Source organism: Acanthaster planci, linkage group LG01, assembly GCF_054643075.1.
Source record: "Acanthaster planci isolate LZ-2023a linkage group LG01, COTS_SCS, whole genome shotgun sequence".
NCBI classification, from domain to species: domain Eukaryota; kingdom Metazoa; phylum Echinodermata; class Asteroidea; order Valvatida; family Acanthasteridae; genus Acanthaster; species Acanthaster planci.
The window spans coordinates 148,604-166,659 of record NC_141777.1 but is presented as its reverse complement, the minus strand read 5'-3'; the positions used below and the strand labels follow the sequence as shown (position 1 = coordinate 166,659).

At 40.8% G+C, this 18,056-nt stretch overlaps 1 protein-coding gene across 1 annotated transcript; it reads right to left on the bottom strand.

Annotated features, from left to right (window-relative positions):
- Positions 1-9,949: 9,949 nt before the first annotated feature.
- Positions 9,950-16,282, bottom strand: eapp (E2F associated phosphoprotein). The gene is made up of 4 exons (XM_022254643.2): positions 16,045-16,282; positions 14,022-14,200; positions 13,443-13,622; positions 9,950-12,008 (listed from the first exon to the last, which is right to left on the bottom strand). Exons 1-4 carry the CDS (start codon positions 16,131-16,133, stop codon positions 11,419-11,421), a joined length of 1,038 nt encoding a protein of 345 aa, XP_022110335.2. The 5' UTR covers positions 16,134-16,282; the 3' UTR covers positions 9,950-11,418.
- Between the last annotated feature and the right edge of the window lie 1,774 nt (positions 16,283-18,056).

Below are 18,056 nucleotides of genomic sequence, written 5' to 3'. Positions count from 1 at the left end.
CCTCATGTATTTCAATAGTATTCACCCCTAAAATATTCAACGACGAGTGGGCTAATGCTAATTTGGAAAGTGTTCATCGTTCATTTAAAGTAAAGATAAAACAAGTTTAGAGGTGTGGCCTTTGTTTTTTTTTTCAGGAGCCGCTTTCGGATGTCTTTGAGGGATGCCCGTCCCTGTAGCTCGGTCAGCTATTTCAAGAATCTGTCGACCGGATGAAATAGGTAACAATTAAGCCTGCATGGAAGTTGGATTGATGGCTTTAATTGCACTAAATGAAACTAAAAACCAACCAGAGAGTACACCGGCCCAAATTTGATCGAACAATGATAGTAAAAGCACTGTTGGTAAACTGTCCTAATGTAGACTGTCCTAAGGGTTAGCTGGCTGTAGTTATCATGTAGGCAGCCATTTTTATATCAAAATTTTTTTTAACTCATGGGCACGCTTTGGGCTTCTCGAGAGAGCGCACCGGCTAGGTTATTGGCCTTTGAAGACAATGTGAGTCTCCTTGAGGCCTTCCTTGATTAAGACATGGCGACAGATCACAAGGATCCATTTACAGCAAAGAGGAAGGAAGGAGCCGACATCAAAACATTCTGCTGATTTTGTCCCATTGTCTGATGTAATTTTCAGCTCTATCTCTTGAAACCTCTCTAATCCGTCAACAACGATATTTAGAAACTGACTTCAGTCTCTGTAAGTTTTGAGAATAAGAGAGAAGTGAAGAAGTTGGTAGTCCTAAGCACATGAGTGACTGAGTCAAGTGATCGACACCAGCCTTTTGTCAAGGCTGGCAAGGTTCTCCAGCTGGTCTTTGCCTGTGCAAGCCGTTGCAAGACTAAAGAGAAGAGCGTAGGGCATCGCCGACACTCGTCTGACCAATGTTCAAGAGCGACGTACTGGAGGCAATCTCCTTCAGGAGAATGAGTTGAAGTTAGGATCGAGAAACCCCTTCCAAGGGATATCACTGATGACCTGGGGGTTTTGTGCGTTGGAGGTCGCTTAATTGAGAAACTCGTCGCTCCCACTTTCTGCCAAGCATCCAGTTATACTGTCCAAGGACCGTGACAGCCACATATCTCTGAAACCATTGTGGCTCACTATCATGAGAAGGTTCACCATCAAGGTTGGGGCATCACTCTCAATAAAATAAGGGCAAAGGTTTCCGGGTTAGCAGTGGGGGGAGATTGGTGTCCAACATCATACAGAAATGCGTAATCTGCCGAAGACAACGGAGACCTGTGCAAGAGCAGAAAATGGCGGATCTACTGAGAGGATCGTGTCGAATCGTGTCCATCATCAAGTTCTTGTACTGGGTGCTTTGGTACCTTCACCGCTATAAGCAAGGACGTCGAAAGAGTACAAGAGATACGGGCTCTTATTTACCGTGTTCCAGAGCAGTTCACCTTGAGTTGATAGATGACCTCAGTCTCTACCGATGCCTTTATCAATGGGCTGAGGTGTTTCATTGCCATCAGAGGAAAGGTCCGTCAGATACGGTCTAACCAAGGCAGCAACTTTTCGTCGGAGCAAGGAATGAGCTGCATGATGCCAAAAAGGAGCTCGAAACTGACAAGGTGACAGCCTACCTGGCATATTAAGATTGTGACTTCCTCATGAACTCCTGGTTCCACCGCAGCCACGGCATGCCGGGGGTGTGTGGGAGTGCCAAATTAGAACAATAAGAAGCATTCTTTGTGGAGTCGTGGCACTTTTCCCGGGGGGATTAGGTGATTCTTCCCTCTGGGCTTTGCACATTATTCCATGAGGGAACGGCTATAGTTAACTGTCGCCCTCTATCAGGCACGGTCTACACCATTAGAGAGCTCCTGAATCAGTCCGTCAGCAACTCTGTTAGTTAAATCTGTTTGGAATGTTATTACTCGATCCAATATGATTCTAAATTTCTTTATTACATTATTTGAGTTACATTACCTTTGTAGTGCTTAGTTTTAGAAAATAATTTTTAGTTGCTTGATGACAAATGACTGATGATTTATTTCACACCTTTTGTGAATGAGTATTGTGGTTCATAAATCCTTTAAGTAATTGGTGGGAGTGCAAGTGGCAGTTTAGAAAATCCCTTTAAACACCACCAATATGTAAACTGAAGGCCCAATCCACTCTGGATATTGCCCTCCCGTAAATCAATTGGAGGCTAGAGGTCAGCTGGTCAGTCCTCAAGGTGGTTTATGAATATGCTTAATAAAACTCCCCTGGGAAAAGTTCTTGGCCACGTTGGCACACTCTCCAAAATTTCCAGTTGGGGTAACACTACACATAACCCTCCTGTCGAGCCCTCATCAACATTTCAAGATTTTGATGTAATATTTGCCGGTACTTTTCCACTTGATGGTATAACTCCTTTCATTGTTTTTATTAAGGGCCATGTTGGTCACGTCCCTGCTGGCGAGTATCCAATCCCAGGTTAATCATGATACCAGCAACAATTTGATGTAAACATATTGAGGAAGTATGCTCCATGCTTGAGCCGATTGTATGTAATGTATAAGAACTAATAATTTTTATGTAGACAAGCAACTCCGTATTTATTGTAATTTTAACAAAATGTTTTAATGGTCGTATTTATCTTTAAAATTAAATGTAAAAACTTGTGTAATATGGCCTTTGTCCACAAAGAAAGCTTGTAAATAAACCGTTTTTAATAGAATGAATTGAACTGAACACATGCCACACACACCTCCGTTGACTCCCCCCCCCCATCCCACACTGTACGCAAAACACTTTCTTTTATAATTACCAGTCTATTGACCATACTATGGTGGCCCTAGAGGGACATCGCCAATCGTCAATATTTACGACCAAAATTCACGACTTGTATCTCCGGTCGCAAATTTTTTTCCAGCAACCTAGGTGAAACGAAGTTATTTTGGCTTGATTTCAAGTCGTTTCGGCTGGGCAGTTCTGGCACAACGTAGGGGAACAACATTAAAAAGCAATTGTGTTTGTGTCTTCAACACTGGGTGTGAGGCTTCCAAGAGCTAGCTTAAAGGTCTCTTTCAAAGGTGTATGTACCTTTTCAGGATACATCTTGTTGGATAACATGGTCAACACATTTCATACCGGTAAATGTGCAGGTGAGTTTGTATACACATTCAAATCGTGGACCTATAACAATAGGGGACAATAGGGTCCCAGTTCCCTGTGGCGAAAGAGAGAGGGGAGGGGACTCGAGCATCATGACCAACCGGGGGGGGGGCATTCTGGCCCCAGTCCTCCTCAAGACAAATCCTGTGTGCGTCACTGCTTGGAGCAGCAAACTTGAGGTAATCCTGTCCCATCCCATCCAAACACTGCATCAGGTATATGCCCCATTTTACGGTATTTACGCCCACGATTAACGCTTTGCTGAGATCTATACAACATTGACTACCCTCATAAAACACATTTTGGATCGTCTAGAGTGCATTCAATTGATCGAAGGGGTCTAAATTCTGACTGGCAAGTAGGGATCTGATTTTTCTTTATGAAGGTGTGTGCTGAGTGAACCTATCTTTCCAAAGATCATGGAAGCATGTCTCCTTACAAACCTTTAAGGCATTACTCGCATCCTATATATTTTACAATAAAAAAGAAAAGCCATATGAACAACGGGTGATAATTGCTAACGAACAAACTATTCTGTTTTCTTCCTGGAGACATGGACGAGTCACAAGCGTTATCATCTTTTTCAAATTCATGTTCAGTGTAATAACATTTTGTTGTGGGAATTATTGAAGAAACGTTTTCCATTAAAATGTGGTATACGTGGACATATATATACCTGTTTTCCTACCTTGCACTTCAAAAGTACTTCTCGTCTTTCCAGGTCTTAAGTGTTAGTAATCTGGATCTGATGGGTGGTCGAACATTTAATATTGGAGAAAATTCTTTTGTAACTCAACGTGAGTATTTGGGATTGTACTTACGACATTGGGTCGTATGAATAAAAAGTAGCATTTGCTTTTACTATCATTTTTGAAGCATTTACTCGTGTTTGTATGAATAATAATGAAGCAAACGCTTTTACTTTAGTGCAATTGCTAAAAAGTAAGTATTTAAAAAGTATTTACTTTTTACTCTTTAAGCGTGTGCTTGACAATAAGCAGTTGCTCCTATTTTGCATGAATAAAAATGAGTAAATTCTACAGAATTGGAGTATTTGCTTGACATTTTTCAAGACCGGGTCAGGGCAAGCTTGAAAACAATGGGCATTTACTAATATTAAAAATGGCAGCGTTCATGAATGTCACTCGAAAGGAAAAGCTGTATGCCTTTAGGAGGGAATCTCAAGAATCCAGAAGCAGGCAGTTGTACCGATTTGAGAGTGGCAGAGCAATTTTCTTCATCAAGGCTTTTACGATCAAAATTATTGCCATCGTGCTTATCTGCCGTGCTAGCTGAGGTCTCAAGATACAGCACCGTGCTGCACTGTGTGTGCCTGTACGTGCAGACAATGGAAGACCTATATTGTGCACAACTGTTCGGCTGTGGAGCAATCAACAAGCATAAAGCATTTGCTGCTATTTGTACAAGCAGATGCTGAACAGTAAATGAAACATTTTATTCATACAAATTCAAGCAACTGCTTATTCTGAATTAGTGCTTTTACTTCTCAGTAAATGCTTTTGTTGTTTGCTATCTGAAGATACAGACAAGATTTGTTACATGAAGATGTTGTGTGACTGTTGTGGGCTTTTGCAGGATCCGTCTTCGGATGTCTGCGAGGGATACCTACCCCTGTGGCTCGGTCGGTTATTTCAAGAATCATGCGCCCAGATGAAATAGGTACTGCGGGGTGACGTGAACGCTCAATTAATGGGGTAAATTTGCTCTCATTTGGCGGGAATAAGAAGAATACAAGCGCACCAGACCATGCAATATAGTCAAAAAATTGATATGACAATGGCATTAGCAATTATTAATCAAGTAATTGCAGCAGTCCTACATGCACTGATACTTATATTAAAGTAGCATAAAAAGATTTTCGAAAAGTGACATTTTTAAGGGCTCTTTTAACCAGTTCAAATTAGTGTAACACTACGCGCTGTCATGGTGGATAACCATCCAATTACCTATTGATGTCTGATAATTAATGAGGCTTTACAGAAAAGTCTGGTGAATAGAACCATTACGTTGAGCGTAGGCACAAATTCAAAAGCAGGAAAAAGAACGTGGGTGGTTTCAAGGACTTGGGTAGAGTGGATAACGGAAAGTATAGTCGTGTCCACGGTTCGAAACTAGGTTTTGATTTTTTTAAAGTTTGCCCAGACTTCTTTAGCCTTAAAACTTTGTTCCTGTAAGCGCTCACTTCAAACCATTGTTGACGTTATTGACTTAAATGGCATATAAATTCACAAGATGCTAAAATATAACTTCCACCTTTCAAATGCTGGCGATTTGCTATAAAATCCGTTTAACCCGGCGACGCGGTTTTGTTTTGGTTTTCGCATCAGATGACTTGGTGCGATGTGTCGCTTCTACAGGATCAATCTACACTGCACAAAACTTAATGGGAGAGTAGTTGGGTTGGATGTCTTTAAGCCAGGAAGATAAACAAGGCATCTCTCTGGCCGGCACTCATCACAAACAAAACCAAGCAATGAGAATGGATAACCTCTTTGTTATGTTTGTGCCAAGACAATCAGTCATTTTTTTAAAATTTCATTTTAGGAGCTGCATTTGCCATATTTGGATATCTGGAGAGTTTTTCTACATTCGTTTCTGGTCTTGTAGTGAGTGGGCTGTACTTAGCAACTGTATCCGTTATGCCCGCTCTTACGTTCTTCATATACGCAGGCTTCACCGTGGTTCCCGCTAGTTTCACGATGTAAGTTTATTCGGTAAATAACAAATAGATCAATTGCGAATAAAACAGAAATGTAACAGGAAATGCGCATTTTCGTGCACTCACTTATAACATATGCGATTATTCTTGTTAGTAGAAAACATTTCGACTGTTTCAGTTCATGCAACATTTTACAGAGGCTTTGTGTGGTAGCCATCTTGCAGGGCAGTTCAACGGTTCTTTTGTCCTAAAGGAAAACCTCCTTTGTGCGTACCCTGTAGAAAAGCACTGGTTTGCAAGATGGCAGCTATAAACCCTGTACTCAAGGATAAGTGAATTTATATTATTAACTGGTTGCTCCAGATATACTGGCCACGGAGCAAAGAATACAGGCCGTATCAAATCAGACTGAAGCTGCGGAACGATCCGACACATTCTACTCCTTCCATTAATTAATGGTTAAGACCTGGATCACGTGGTCAAGACAACAAGTCTCTGTATTGGGGCTCAATCTGAATCGGTTGCTTAGAGTAAGGTCATTAGGATTTGCCCATTGGAAACACTAGGGCCGAGCTAGCGATGTAGCTGTAGCCGCTGGAAGCCGTTTCGTGCATCGCCTTAGTGCAAAGTACGGCAGCGTTGGCAACAGCATTACACAGTGCCGACATTTATTTTTTCTTAATTAACCGGGAGTGAAAAACATGCTTCTTCGGTCACTGAAAATCTTCCTTTATCCGCTTTCTTTTCAAAGCTTAAATTGCAATGGTTTGGGATTTGACATGATGCCAAGAGTCTAGTCAAGCTAATCATTTTGAAACCCTATATTCGGGGATAGCAGATTGCATCTAGATCTCATCAAAGCGTTACCTGGACACAAAATTAAAGGGCTATGCAAAATTATTTTTACGGAGGTTTTCTTTCCTTTTGAGTTTATTTGGTCTCAATATGTTTCACTATATTTGTGCTTTTTGGGCAAACATATCCGGCCAGTGACGGATCGACCATTTACCAAAACGGTTAGTCATCGCCCACGCACTTGGACCCAAAAAGATAAACACAGACATGCAATTGAGACTTTATCGAGAATATCTGATTGAACCAGTTGTGAGCAAAATAATAAAGAGGTCATTTGAAAATGTACTTCCCTTAAAATTAATAAAATGAGTCGAGTCCGCCACCCCTTGATCTGCAACTGTTGTACCATTAATTGGGACACATTCACAAGATACGCCACTTTTGTGATATAGAGATGACTCATTATATATTTAGAAAAATGAACCAGAACACCTTGGAGATCGGTTTTAATAATGTCCTACGTTTCAGTAAATAAGATAACAAATGAAGTTGAAAAACGAATATACACTGTGATGTATAATAACCATGCCGTGTTTGAACTCACTGTATTCAAACCTTAAAAAGTTATCTTTCAAAAAAAAGTTGAGGGAAAATCCAAAAGTTATGTGGTGTTGACCATGTGGTGTTGACCAAGCATTCAGACGCACGGACTCCTGTGAAATTTGCAATGAATCGCAGTGACCGGCTTCCATATAGGACTCTTCTGGGGTCTCAGGGTTCCCGGCCCACCGCACTTCCTCCCTGCCCATCCATTTAACCCCTAAAAGGGTTCGAGCGACCATGCAAGGGAGGAAACGAGACAAATCCCTAAAAGCCGTGGCCGCCGGGTGGGCCATCGTACGTCTCGAACCTGTACTAAGGCGCTCGCCTGGACCATATATAGAGGAAGGACACAGAAGGAGTTGCAACTCTGGCACTTCATTCAAAGTGTTCAATGATCGTCGCCTCCGAGTCAAACGAATAATAGAAAAGATTCCAAAAATGCCTGGTTACTGCCTGCAGATTAGACGGACAAGCGGGGCCATTAACATCCTAGCAATACTGCCTCGTAGTATTTTGCTTGCAATTAAATAGAAATTGTTCCTTTGACCAGGAAATAGAGAGAAAAATTCCTGATATTAGACCTACTTTTACCATCTGAAATAAACGTTTCCAAGGTTGATACACTGTTCAAAAATCCATGCAAAGTTTGTAATTCAATTATCCTTCCTCAAGTACATCAGTTTTCAAAGACTTGGTACAAATTTGGCTTAGACTGGCCAACAAAATATTCACTACTACTGGAAAGCTGAGTTCATAAGGAACAAAATGCGCTATTTCATCACAGAGACTGTCATAAAATCTCGTAAAATACGCTTTTGTGCAAATGCCATAATAAAAATTATTCAAACAAAGCACAAAATATTGTTAAAATGGGGCTATTTATTCCCAAAATGATTCCAGAAGCTTGCGTTCATTAGGGGCAACGACTGCACATGTGCATTTGGGGCACTCGGCGTAATGCAAACAACTGCGCAAGTACTACATTTGACGTTGTTATGAGATCATACCCAGCACCAACAATGCATGAATATTCAGTTTCCTATACCTCAGTACACAAAGTTTTACCAGCGAAAAATTGGGGCGGCAATCATAGGGTACACAGGTGTTTTGTGGTTGTGAAGCAGATGGTGCGTAGCGAGGGCTCGCTGCGCTCTGGCTATGGACATACTGGACATGCCAAAAAGCGGTCAGATGTTATAGCCCGGACAGTTCAAACTCCTTCTGTGTCCTTCCTCTATGAGCCAAGGTACTGTTGGTACTTGATGAGAGCGAATTAAAGTCATTTATAGATACTGAATGCCATCAAGCACGGACAAAACAAAAAGTCACCTCTGGGATTCGGGCCCACCGTCTAAACCATTTGAAAGCGACGAGCTACACCACGCAGCCTTGTCAACGAAGCTGCTTTCCTTCCTGCACGGTGAAATGAAGGCGAAAAGAAAGTTAACTGTTGCAGCATGCTGCTGCGTAAGACTGAGTTGTTTAAATCAAATGCTGCTTGTGTTTAGATTTTCATTTCGCGCTCTTTCGTATGAATTATATGTTAGCTTCTGTATTGGTATTAACAGGACGTGTGTAGATGCTGGTCCTGGTCCACGTCCGGACACCTGTCTGGTTGTCTAAATTCCTTCATAGTTCAGTGTGTGAATGACGTTTCGTTAGAGGGCCATCTCCTTCGTTTTCTTTCCTGACATGAAATGGTGGCTGGACAGTGGATACAGGGAAGTATATCTCGGGCAAATGCTAACATAAAAAAAGAAGTATATCTCGGGCAAATGCTAACATAAAAAAAAAAGAAAATTAAAAAAACAGTGGCGTCTGGAAATTTGTCAAAATTATGCAGAGTTTTCCTTGACCTTGCCAATTTTGTACGTTTTAGTATTCTTAGCTAATTATGCAATTATTGAAATCTGTGATTGTCAGTACAAGTTCACGCTCTAAAGAACAGATGGTAAAATTTCACTCCTCAACGCAATTAGCCTTTCAGAAGTATCGCAGACACAATACAAGGGCGCTATTTGAAGTGGTAAATTTGGAGCAAAACCAAGATTTTGCCCAAACCAAAGAGCGCCCTCCTATTGTGTCCGCCAAACCTCTGAAGGGCAAATTAAATTCAATTTGCCATGTCGTCTTAGTTTTCTTCAGCTACCCACAAATTGTATGTGGTTTGCTTCTTATACCTAAAAATAAAGTCATATTAAATTATGTGTTCAGACTTGGAGGAGTATAGAGAGTACTGGCAAAATCAGGGGCATTTGCCCATTAAAAAGAAACAAGTTTTCGACGTCAGAGCAAAACCAGAACATGTTAAAAATGAAATCCATGACAAATGCAAATTAGTGTTTCATTTCAGATTAGTAGGTTCAATTTCCCTATGCCAGTTTTAGAAAATTTTGCAGTTTTTTGGTTTTTAAAAGTTGACTTTGCATTTTCATGAGCAAAAGTGTGACATCATCTAGGGAAGAAAGCTCACTGTTGCGGGTAGTTTAGCAGAATTTGACAGAATCATATATATTTTCCTCGTAAATTGTTGTTTCTGCTCATGACGGTACGGTAGTGATGGAAATTTTTTGCATACCGAACAACGGCTACAAGCATTATTTGGCACTGTACAAGGTTTATCCACAACGAACACATGGCTAGGGTTCCCCTCGTTTTCTCAGAATAACGTAATCTTCATTCAGAATTCGCATCTTGGCATGAACAGAAAAAAAAAACTTTTCAGCTTGTTATAGTTGAGACAAATCATTTCATGACATTGCATTCGACTTGGATGCTTCCATATTTATTTGAACAGATAAAATCAGAGAAACATGTTTTCCTTAGAGGTGCTCTTTAAAACTTTAATAAAACAAATCCTCAGTGTGACCAACTCTATAGTTTAATAGTTTAACGTGACAATGCTCTAAATGCAGTGAAATCTGTATAATACACCACAGAAGTTGACTGAGGGAAACTTTTTCACAAAAATAATTTGAAAACTTTGATTTCTTAAAACCAAACAGTTTTCATTTTAAATTTGTATCTTTTTCGAAGATACACGAACTTCTTAACAAAGTACATGTACTCATGGTTTTTCTTTGTACGCACGCAAACTTCCACTCTTTACACGGTGTGTTTTGTTTCTGCCTCCTTGGCATATGACCTTGCAAAGTCCACCTGCATCACTTCAGCAATGAAAGTTTCTCAGTATGACATTAATTTCGGATGAATCATTTTAATATCAATAAAAACGTAATCAGAATACCCACAAGGGTGGATCGAAACCCAATTTTTCAGGGAAGCAAAAATTGGTGAATATATGTAACTTTTTTATGGTCCTTCTGAGGGGTCAGACTAAATGTGGAGGCTTTTTACATGCTTTGAGAAATGAAACTAACTCCAAATAATTCACACAAATACAAAAACAGCCCCCATTGTCCCACCCCAGATTCACCAGTGCATGATCAATGCTGGCTTACTACAACCACATCTACGGCATTAGTTCAGGATGCACCATAAAGGCTACTGCCACTGATGGAAACTTTTCTCTGACGCGGGGTAAAACTTGTACTTTTTTGTTATTTTTGGTGATGAAAATGATAAACCCCACCCTCAAATAAACCTGGCATTGCCAATGTGAACATACATAGAGTATGTAGTTACAATGAGGTTTAACCCAAACATTAATCGAGTCGATCGAACAGCATAGTGTTTTCATGTAGTATTTTGCTTATTGTCACTGGCCTGTAATTTTAATGCAATGTTGTTTTGAAATTTTAAGTGTTTTGAACTGTCATTAATGGCTTGCCCAAAATGTATAGTAATTAAAAAATGAACTGATTTTAAAATTCCACGGGTGCCTTCCTTGACTATTGTGACATTGCGCAAGTGCATATGACTATAAGAATATAAGCTGATGGAACTGGGAAGATGACATCCAAACAGACTTTAGTCCCCATGTATGGTGCATTACCAGGATTTTTCCTACGGGGAATGGCTCAAGGAAAAATCAAAAGGGATGGGGGACTCGACATTCTTCAATGTTTGGTACACTCTAAAGAAAGCTGAGGCCAGGACAAGTTCACACAAACCAGATCTAGTGGTTAGAATACAGGTTCACAGCTCGGGTCAACAAGATCAACCCTTCCAAAATCAACTGATATTGGATCGTGAAAGAGATGAGGCACTGTTTTAGTTGTTCACTCAGTTTACAAGTGGAAAGCAACTTTGGATGATCAGACGACATTGCTTCATGATAAGCTGGTGATCACATTAAAGAAATGAAACACTTCATCACTGTCGTATACTGCAACCTCGGTGTTGCATTTACTGCAGCGCACTGGGTGGTAGTGTTCTTGTTGACTGGTCGCCGATGAGGGCACCGCTCCTTCGGCCTCATCAGTTTTGACCAGCTGCCTCTTGTGGCCTTTCTTCCTCCCCTTCTTCCGCTGCCTTGCCTTCTCCGGGATGGTGTAGATCAGGCGCTCGGAACGGACGATGGTGCAGTTCAGCACGAACATGGCTCGGTACTGGTGGGTGTACAGCTCATGCCGCTGGCAGTCCAGACAAAGTGTGGTCAAGCAGGCTGGGCAGTTGAGCACCGCATCGCTCTTTGGGATGACCGGTGTCTCCTCCTTACCCGCAGCTGCACTCGTACTCACACTGTCCTCCGGACAATCCCTGTTACCCGCCTGTGGAGCTGATGACTCCTGCTTGGTCTGGTGCGGATAGTAACGACTACGCTGCCTGTCAACCCATTCCTGATTCCGGTCATCTATCTCTGGATCGTACAATAACTCATCATTGGTGAAGACTCGGTGCTTCCCTGGAGTTTTTTTGTCTGCCAAGGCAACACAAGTAATAGTATTTATCACTTATTAGAAATACTGGTAAAGGTGTCTCTATGGACATGTGTACATGTACATGAGTACTCTGCTTAGTTGATCACTCTGAGTGGCTTGAGGTTGCTGAACTTCAGTTTTTAAAATGGTATCCGACCTGCATCGGCATTTGACCATTCTAAGAGCACTGTTCATACATACTGCACTGATCCAGTAGTATAACAGCACATTACAGCCACTATTACTACATCAAAACAAACAAGCTACATGCATGTGCATGCATGCTGAACGTTGATTGTTTAAAAGTTAACTACAAAATTCTTAGGTAGGTTCATAGATTACAGCATACACATTTATCATACACACACATATATTGCAAATAACACCCTATTCATTATGGCATGCTAGAGTAGCAAGTTACTTTGAGATCTTAGGAGTGACATCATTCAAATCTTCACAATTAATTGGTTCAGTGCGGCTTTGGTGTACCAGTCTGAACTTTGTGAGTCCGGCAATTTTCACGTATGATTTTCATGCTGACATGTAAATGTAACAGAGATTGAGCTCTTCTTTTCTTAAGTCTTCAAATAGGTCATGGATCCATGGCACAGTCACAAGTAGGCTTGGACGGTATTGCATTTTTAATACCATGATATTCACGATAAAAATACCACGATATTCACCAATACCGCGATATTCTTTGGGGATATTCAGTGTACGTCATCAAAAAGCAGCAGTGATAAGTACTGACATTCACTGGGAATGCGAACAACTGAATGTACAGCTAGCGTGATAGTTGTTGTCAACATGGCAAAACCCCCCAAACTTAAAAATACTATCATTTTTCAGTCCATTTATTTATTTTCAAATAGCAAGTCAGCTGCGCAACGTCTTATCTCTGTGCTGTAAGTGATGCTGCAGACGTGATACTGGATGACTTGTACCAAAAGAATGGAATGAAATATGATGATATGGTGATTTTTCCATTATTTTCAAACACTTTTGCAATTATTTCAAGCCTATCAGCAATACCACAGGATTGGAATTCTATACCAGTATGTTAGTATAATACCTCACAAGTCAGTACTGTTTGGTAAAAAAAAGCACACCACTATTCCATAATATCGAAATACCGTCCAAGCCTAGTCACTAAGCAGCAATTTTGGGGGCCAAAGTATGCGTAACTCAGGAAAGTATTAGGTGTTGTAACCTTTTACACCAGGGATGCTTAAAAAAATTATGTATATCTTTAGCTCACAAAACCCACAAATTCTTTGATTGTCACTTGTTATTGTGAACAAGTTACAGCACACTGTGCTCCATCTCACATGGTGGCAACAATCTTTGTACGCAGAGAATGGCAGGTGCACTATCGAGTCAGTATAATAGAGACCAGTTAAAACCCTACGGCAATTTGCCAGTCAATTTCTTACTCCTTTGGGATGAGTTGGCTTTGTTGGCAGCGGCAGCTTCTTCAGTCTCGTCATCAGAATCAAAGTAGATGTCATTGTAGAACTCATCTGCAATTTGACTCTCCGTGTTGGCTGGCTGGCCACTGGACTGCACATCAGCCGAACCACTGCCGGACGCCCGATGGGACATGGCACTCTCGGCTGCATTAAGAGTTAGAATGAAGTGGGTGTATCACAACAGGAGAGAAAAACAGGTTATAAACCACACAATCTGAAATAAACTTTCTGGCAGTAAAGGAAATAGAAATCGTCAGCTGCTGACAAGTAGAGCCTTAAGGCATTCCTCCCCGCCCAGTTTTAACAATGCAAACAGGTGACTTAATCACGCTTTTATGCCAGGCAGCAGAACTCCCTGGTATCATGCATCCTAGACAAAATAAAAGCTACTTCATGACGACGCCATACATCTACATGTATATATGCCATAGCGGGGAGATTGTAATGTCTTATGATCGCCAGTAATGCCCAATGCAATCAACCAGTTGCAGGTCTCAAGATGCAGCACACTAAATGGATGAGCAATCTAACAAACCAGCTCACCAGCTGAGGCAAACTGCTGTTCATGCTGTCTCATGGTCTCAGCCAATTCCCTCTCCATCTCCTTCTCAAACTCATCTTCGCTGGAGGACATCTCCAGGCTGCCGCGACTCAGGCTGCGTGTCAGCCGCCGCTTCTGCTGCGGCGTGCCATGCAGGAGAATGTCTAGCTCATCATCGGAACTGCAAAAACATTTATCCAAACATTGTTTTTGAATTAAATATCAACAAGTGCAAATTGATAAAAAAATCTTATCATTCAGTTGCTAAACTATGTTCTATGAGCATATTTTCAAGGTGCAAGGAGTCAACTTAAAAGCAATTAATGCCCCAAACTACATGTAAGGCAGAATATATTTATTCTTTCACTTTTTTCCTAACTTTTGTGGTGTGTGATTTCACTGGGACTATTAACCCTAGGGCCCAACGGTCCTCAATCCTCTAATTTCTATATAATTTTGCATACACCCTAGGGGGTTAGGGTTAAGGACAATAGATCACAAAAAAGAGGGAACATCAGTTGGACTTCCAGCCTCCTAGCTGTTAAGTAGGGAACAGACTCAATTTTGAAACTTTTGTGGGAATTTGAAACAAGAAAAACAGCCATGTCACGCAGATATCAACTTAAGGCTGACAATTACAGCAGCACAAGTCAGCTGGCCACTGAATGGTGTAGGGTCGAACTTGTTGAAGGATCTTGTCTCTCCTCCAACATGTCCAAATCACTTGTCGCGCTTGTACATGTACATGTTGTAAGCCTGTGCTTACTTGGGCCGACATAATGTAGGCACCGATAGTTGCATGTATCTGGTTATGGCACATTTCAATTGTGATAAAACCATCTAGGCCTAGCCTATAGGCCTTTACGTACACCCACAGTCATGACAGCACATGCATGTACATGTACAGGTTGTCAACGTGTTCACTTGCCGTACTTGTGCAATACATAAGGAGGATTGTATAATAGCGGGCCCCCAGTTTTTTGTCATTTTAATCTTGTAATACTGGTCAGCCCCTCAAAAAAACAAAAGGCAATGCTCTCTTTATTGCAATTACCATGTTTTGGAAATTGAAACCTTAAATTGTGAGAAAATGTCACTTTCTCACTGATAACCCAGCCAAATGCAAATCCGAATCCACCATATTCTATGTTATGTGTCAAAACATGGTTCCTCTCATAATTTCCCTCAAAATTCAAAACCCTGCCCTCTTTCACGTTATTTCTTCAGTTACTGCGCATGATGTAATAGTCATCTACAAAAGTGAATCTGTTACGTCCCAACTATAGCATCAGTCCTAACTACAGTTAGGCCCATCCTAACTATAGGTGGGCCCGTCCCAACTAGAGTGCTACAGTTGGGCCGGCCCAACTACAGCAGAGAGGTCCTGTGTGCATGATGTGCCCAGCATACGTGTGCCAAAGTCATATTGTTTACAAATGTCATGTTACTGGTCATAGGGCTAGATGAACAGATGAAGTGCCACATTTTAGATGAATTGTGTCAAGTATGAGACACATTGACTTGGATAATGTTGAAACATTTCCCACAGACATTGGTCAATGCTAGTTGGGCCAGCCTAACTGCAGCACTACAGTTGGGACCGTCTCAACTATATACATATAGTTGGGACTTATACTATAGTTGGGGCGAAACAAATCCAAAAGTGTAAATGTACATGTAGGTCTCCCTTTAGTTCTAATAATATCACAGGAACGGGGCCCCCAAATACACAACTTGAACTTACTTGGCAGTGATGAACTGGTAGTTTGGTCACGATTATGTGATTATAATACAGTCGAATCTCGTTATTAAGAGGTCCTTAGGAAATTACCTTGTAACAACAGGAACCTTGTATTATAAGAAATTAAAACGATAAAAAACAAAGGATTGGGACCTCAATTTCCTTGTTATAAGCAGGATGTTCTATTAAGTGCTCTAGTCTTTAATACTATAGCCTAGGCCCTACAGTGTATGTACATTCATGTACAAACTACAATAATGTACGCCGTTCAAATCAAGTCCTACCTGTCTCTTCCATGAATTTCTTGGTCGCTGTCCTCTTCGATGTAGTCATACTGGCAGAAACCCTTGGGTCGCTCAGTGAACACGCTCATTTCTTGGTGATTCTACTTACGGAACAAATTGGAGTTGAGAAAGAAACAACTTCAATTTGAGACGAACTAAACCGATATTTACAAGTTAACTAGTAGTAGTAGTACATGTAAGTAGCAATAGCATGCGTATGTGCATGCACGGCAAACCAAAAGCACGTCGGCGTGACGTTTAGGAACACTGTGCTGAGGCCAGAAGTACCCCCTCAGTCGGCAGTCAAGAAAGAACTATTGTGGGATGGAGAGTACCTTTGACGAGACATGAGGTGCAAAAATACTTTGCCCAGTGGAGTAGCATTAATGAGGGGAGGCACCTCCCTAATACGTTGCAACAAGTGCCCATTTTCCCCTTAAATTGCCGTTTTCTAGGATAATAAGGGTTTCGTATGAAAAAGCAACTTGTAGAAAAAAATCAACGGCCCTTCCCGCTTGATTTTAGGCCCGGGCCTAAACTGTGAGAACAAATTAGTACATGAGTAAGAATTAGTACATGATGTAATCGAATTTAGTCGTTTGTGGGAAGAATCAGTAAAGGTTGGTCGCGTGAAGAACTGGTCGTCCATTCGGGACAGACATGACAGACCTTCAAGTGATGGAAAATGCACCTTTGTGAAATGAATTCAAAATGCCATTGGATTACCTAGTTCGAGTCAGTCAATTACTTGCTCCTCAAGTTAGTGCGGCATCGCGATTCATGTTTTAAATCTCTTCCATTTATTTTTTCCCTGTATTCCATGATGGCACATCCGCCATATTTTTATGCATAACTGGTAAGCTCTAAAGGTTTTCAAATGTACATGTAACCTGTGATCACAGCGGCAGAGCTTGCACGCAGGAAGAGCCGAATACCCACGTTTGGTACGGTACTGCAGTTGTGGGGCTACTGCCAAATTTATGTAAAAAATGAAGAGATAGGGAAAAGGTATAACCAAGCCGAAAGCAGCAAAACAAGCTGCAAATATCTGCTATCAATCAATGAAAATGGATCTTAAACTTGTCCCCCAAATGGAAGTGCACTATTGAAATTCTCATTGTCATGTGGTGATCTTGAGAGAACAAGAGCTTTAATTACCCGATTGGTTAAAATAAAGAGGACCTCCTCATGGAAAAAACTAAAGGCAAAGTTCTTTTTCCTCGATTCAGTGATTTTGTTTTTTATTATTTTCCAAATACTTATAAAAGAAAATAAAGTATCATTTAAAAGAACTGCATATCATTGTATACATGAATAAAAAAAGAAAAATGAAAGACTGAGATTGCAATTAGAACAGGCACCAGTGTTAAAATTGCTATTTATATTTTGTGATGCACATGTCAGCTACTTTTAATGTTCAGAAAGATGATAGGTTGAGTTTTGCATAGCAAGATTTATCAAACAGACTTAACGCCATGCTTTGTTTACATGTGCGTTTTCCTATGGCAACGATGTGGGACTAGATGCATACAGTCCAGTAGGAAACTGTACATGTACATTGAAACACAGTGCGATGCCATTATAATTTAAGTCTACTGTTTGCTGTTGTTTACAAATAATGAAAACATTGATGCAATGCTGAATTTTATTATTCAACTACATCTACCTTCCCCTACAATAGTCGACATGACAACTCATCTGACATGTCTAATGTTGAGAAATAACCCAATCACATTTTGAAAATTACACCGTAATATTTGTAACAGCTTTGTTTTCATTTATATTTCTTTTGTCTGACCTGATTCTAATCAGAGTCAAATTCAATAATAGTATCATTACGGGTCAGTCCCTCTAGAAACTCTCCGAGTTTGAGCCCCTAAACTCGGAAAGAAAACTGCACTTCTAGCGGTTTACCGTCAGGTTTTTAATCCGTGAGTCAACAAACCTGCTGTGCTTATCAGCGGGGTTCTACCACAAAGGCTGAAACACAAACACTTAATAGCTGTATGACA

What these genes read in the sequence shown, in the direction of transcription:
- eapp (XM_022254643.2), bottom strand. Translation starts at nt 16,133, where the DNA reads ATGAGCGTGTTCACTGAGCGACCCAAGGGTTTCTGCCAGTATGACTAC. An exon ending in GAAATTCATGGAAGAGACAG is followed by an intron (nt 14,201 to 16,044) that starts GTAGGACTTGAT and finishes ATGTTTTTGCAG; the next exon opens with TTCCGATGATGAGCTAGACA. An exon ending in AGCCAACTCATCCCAAAGGA is followed by an intron (nt 12,009 to 13,442) that starts GTAAGAAATTGA and finishes TTGCCTTGGCAG; the next exon opens with ACAAAAAAACTCCAGGGAAG.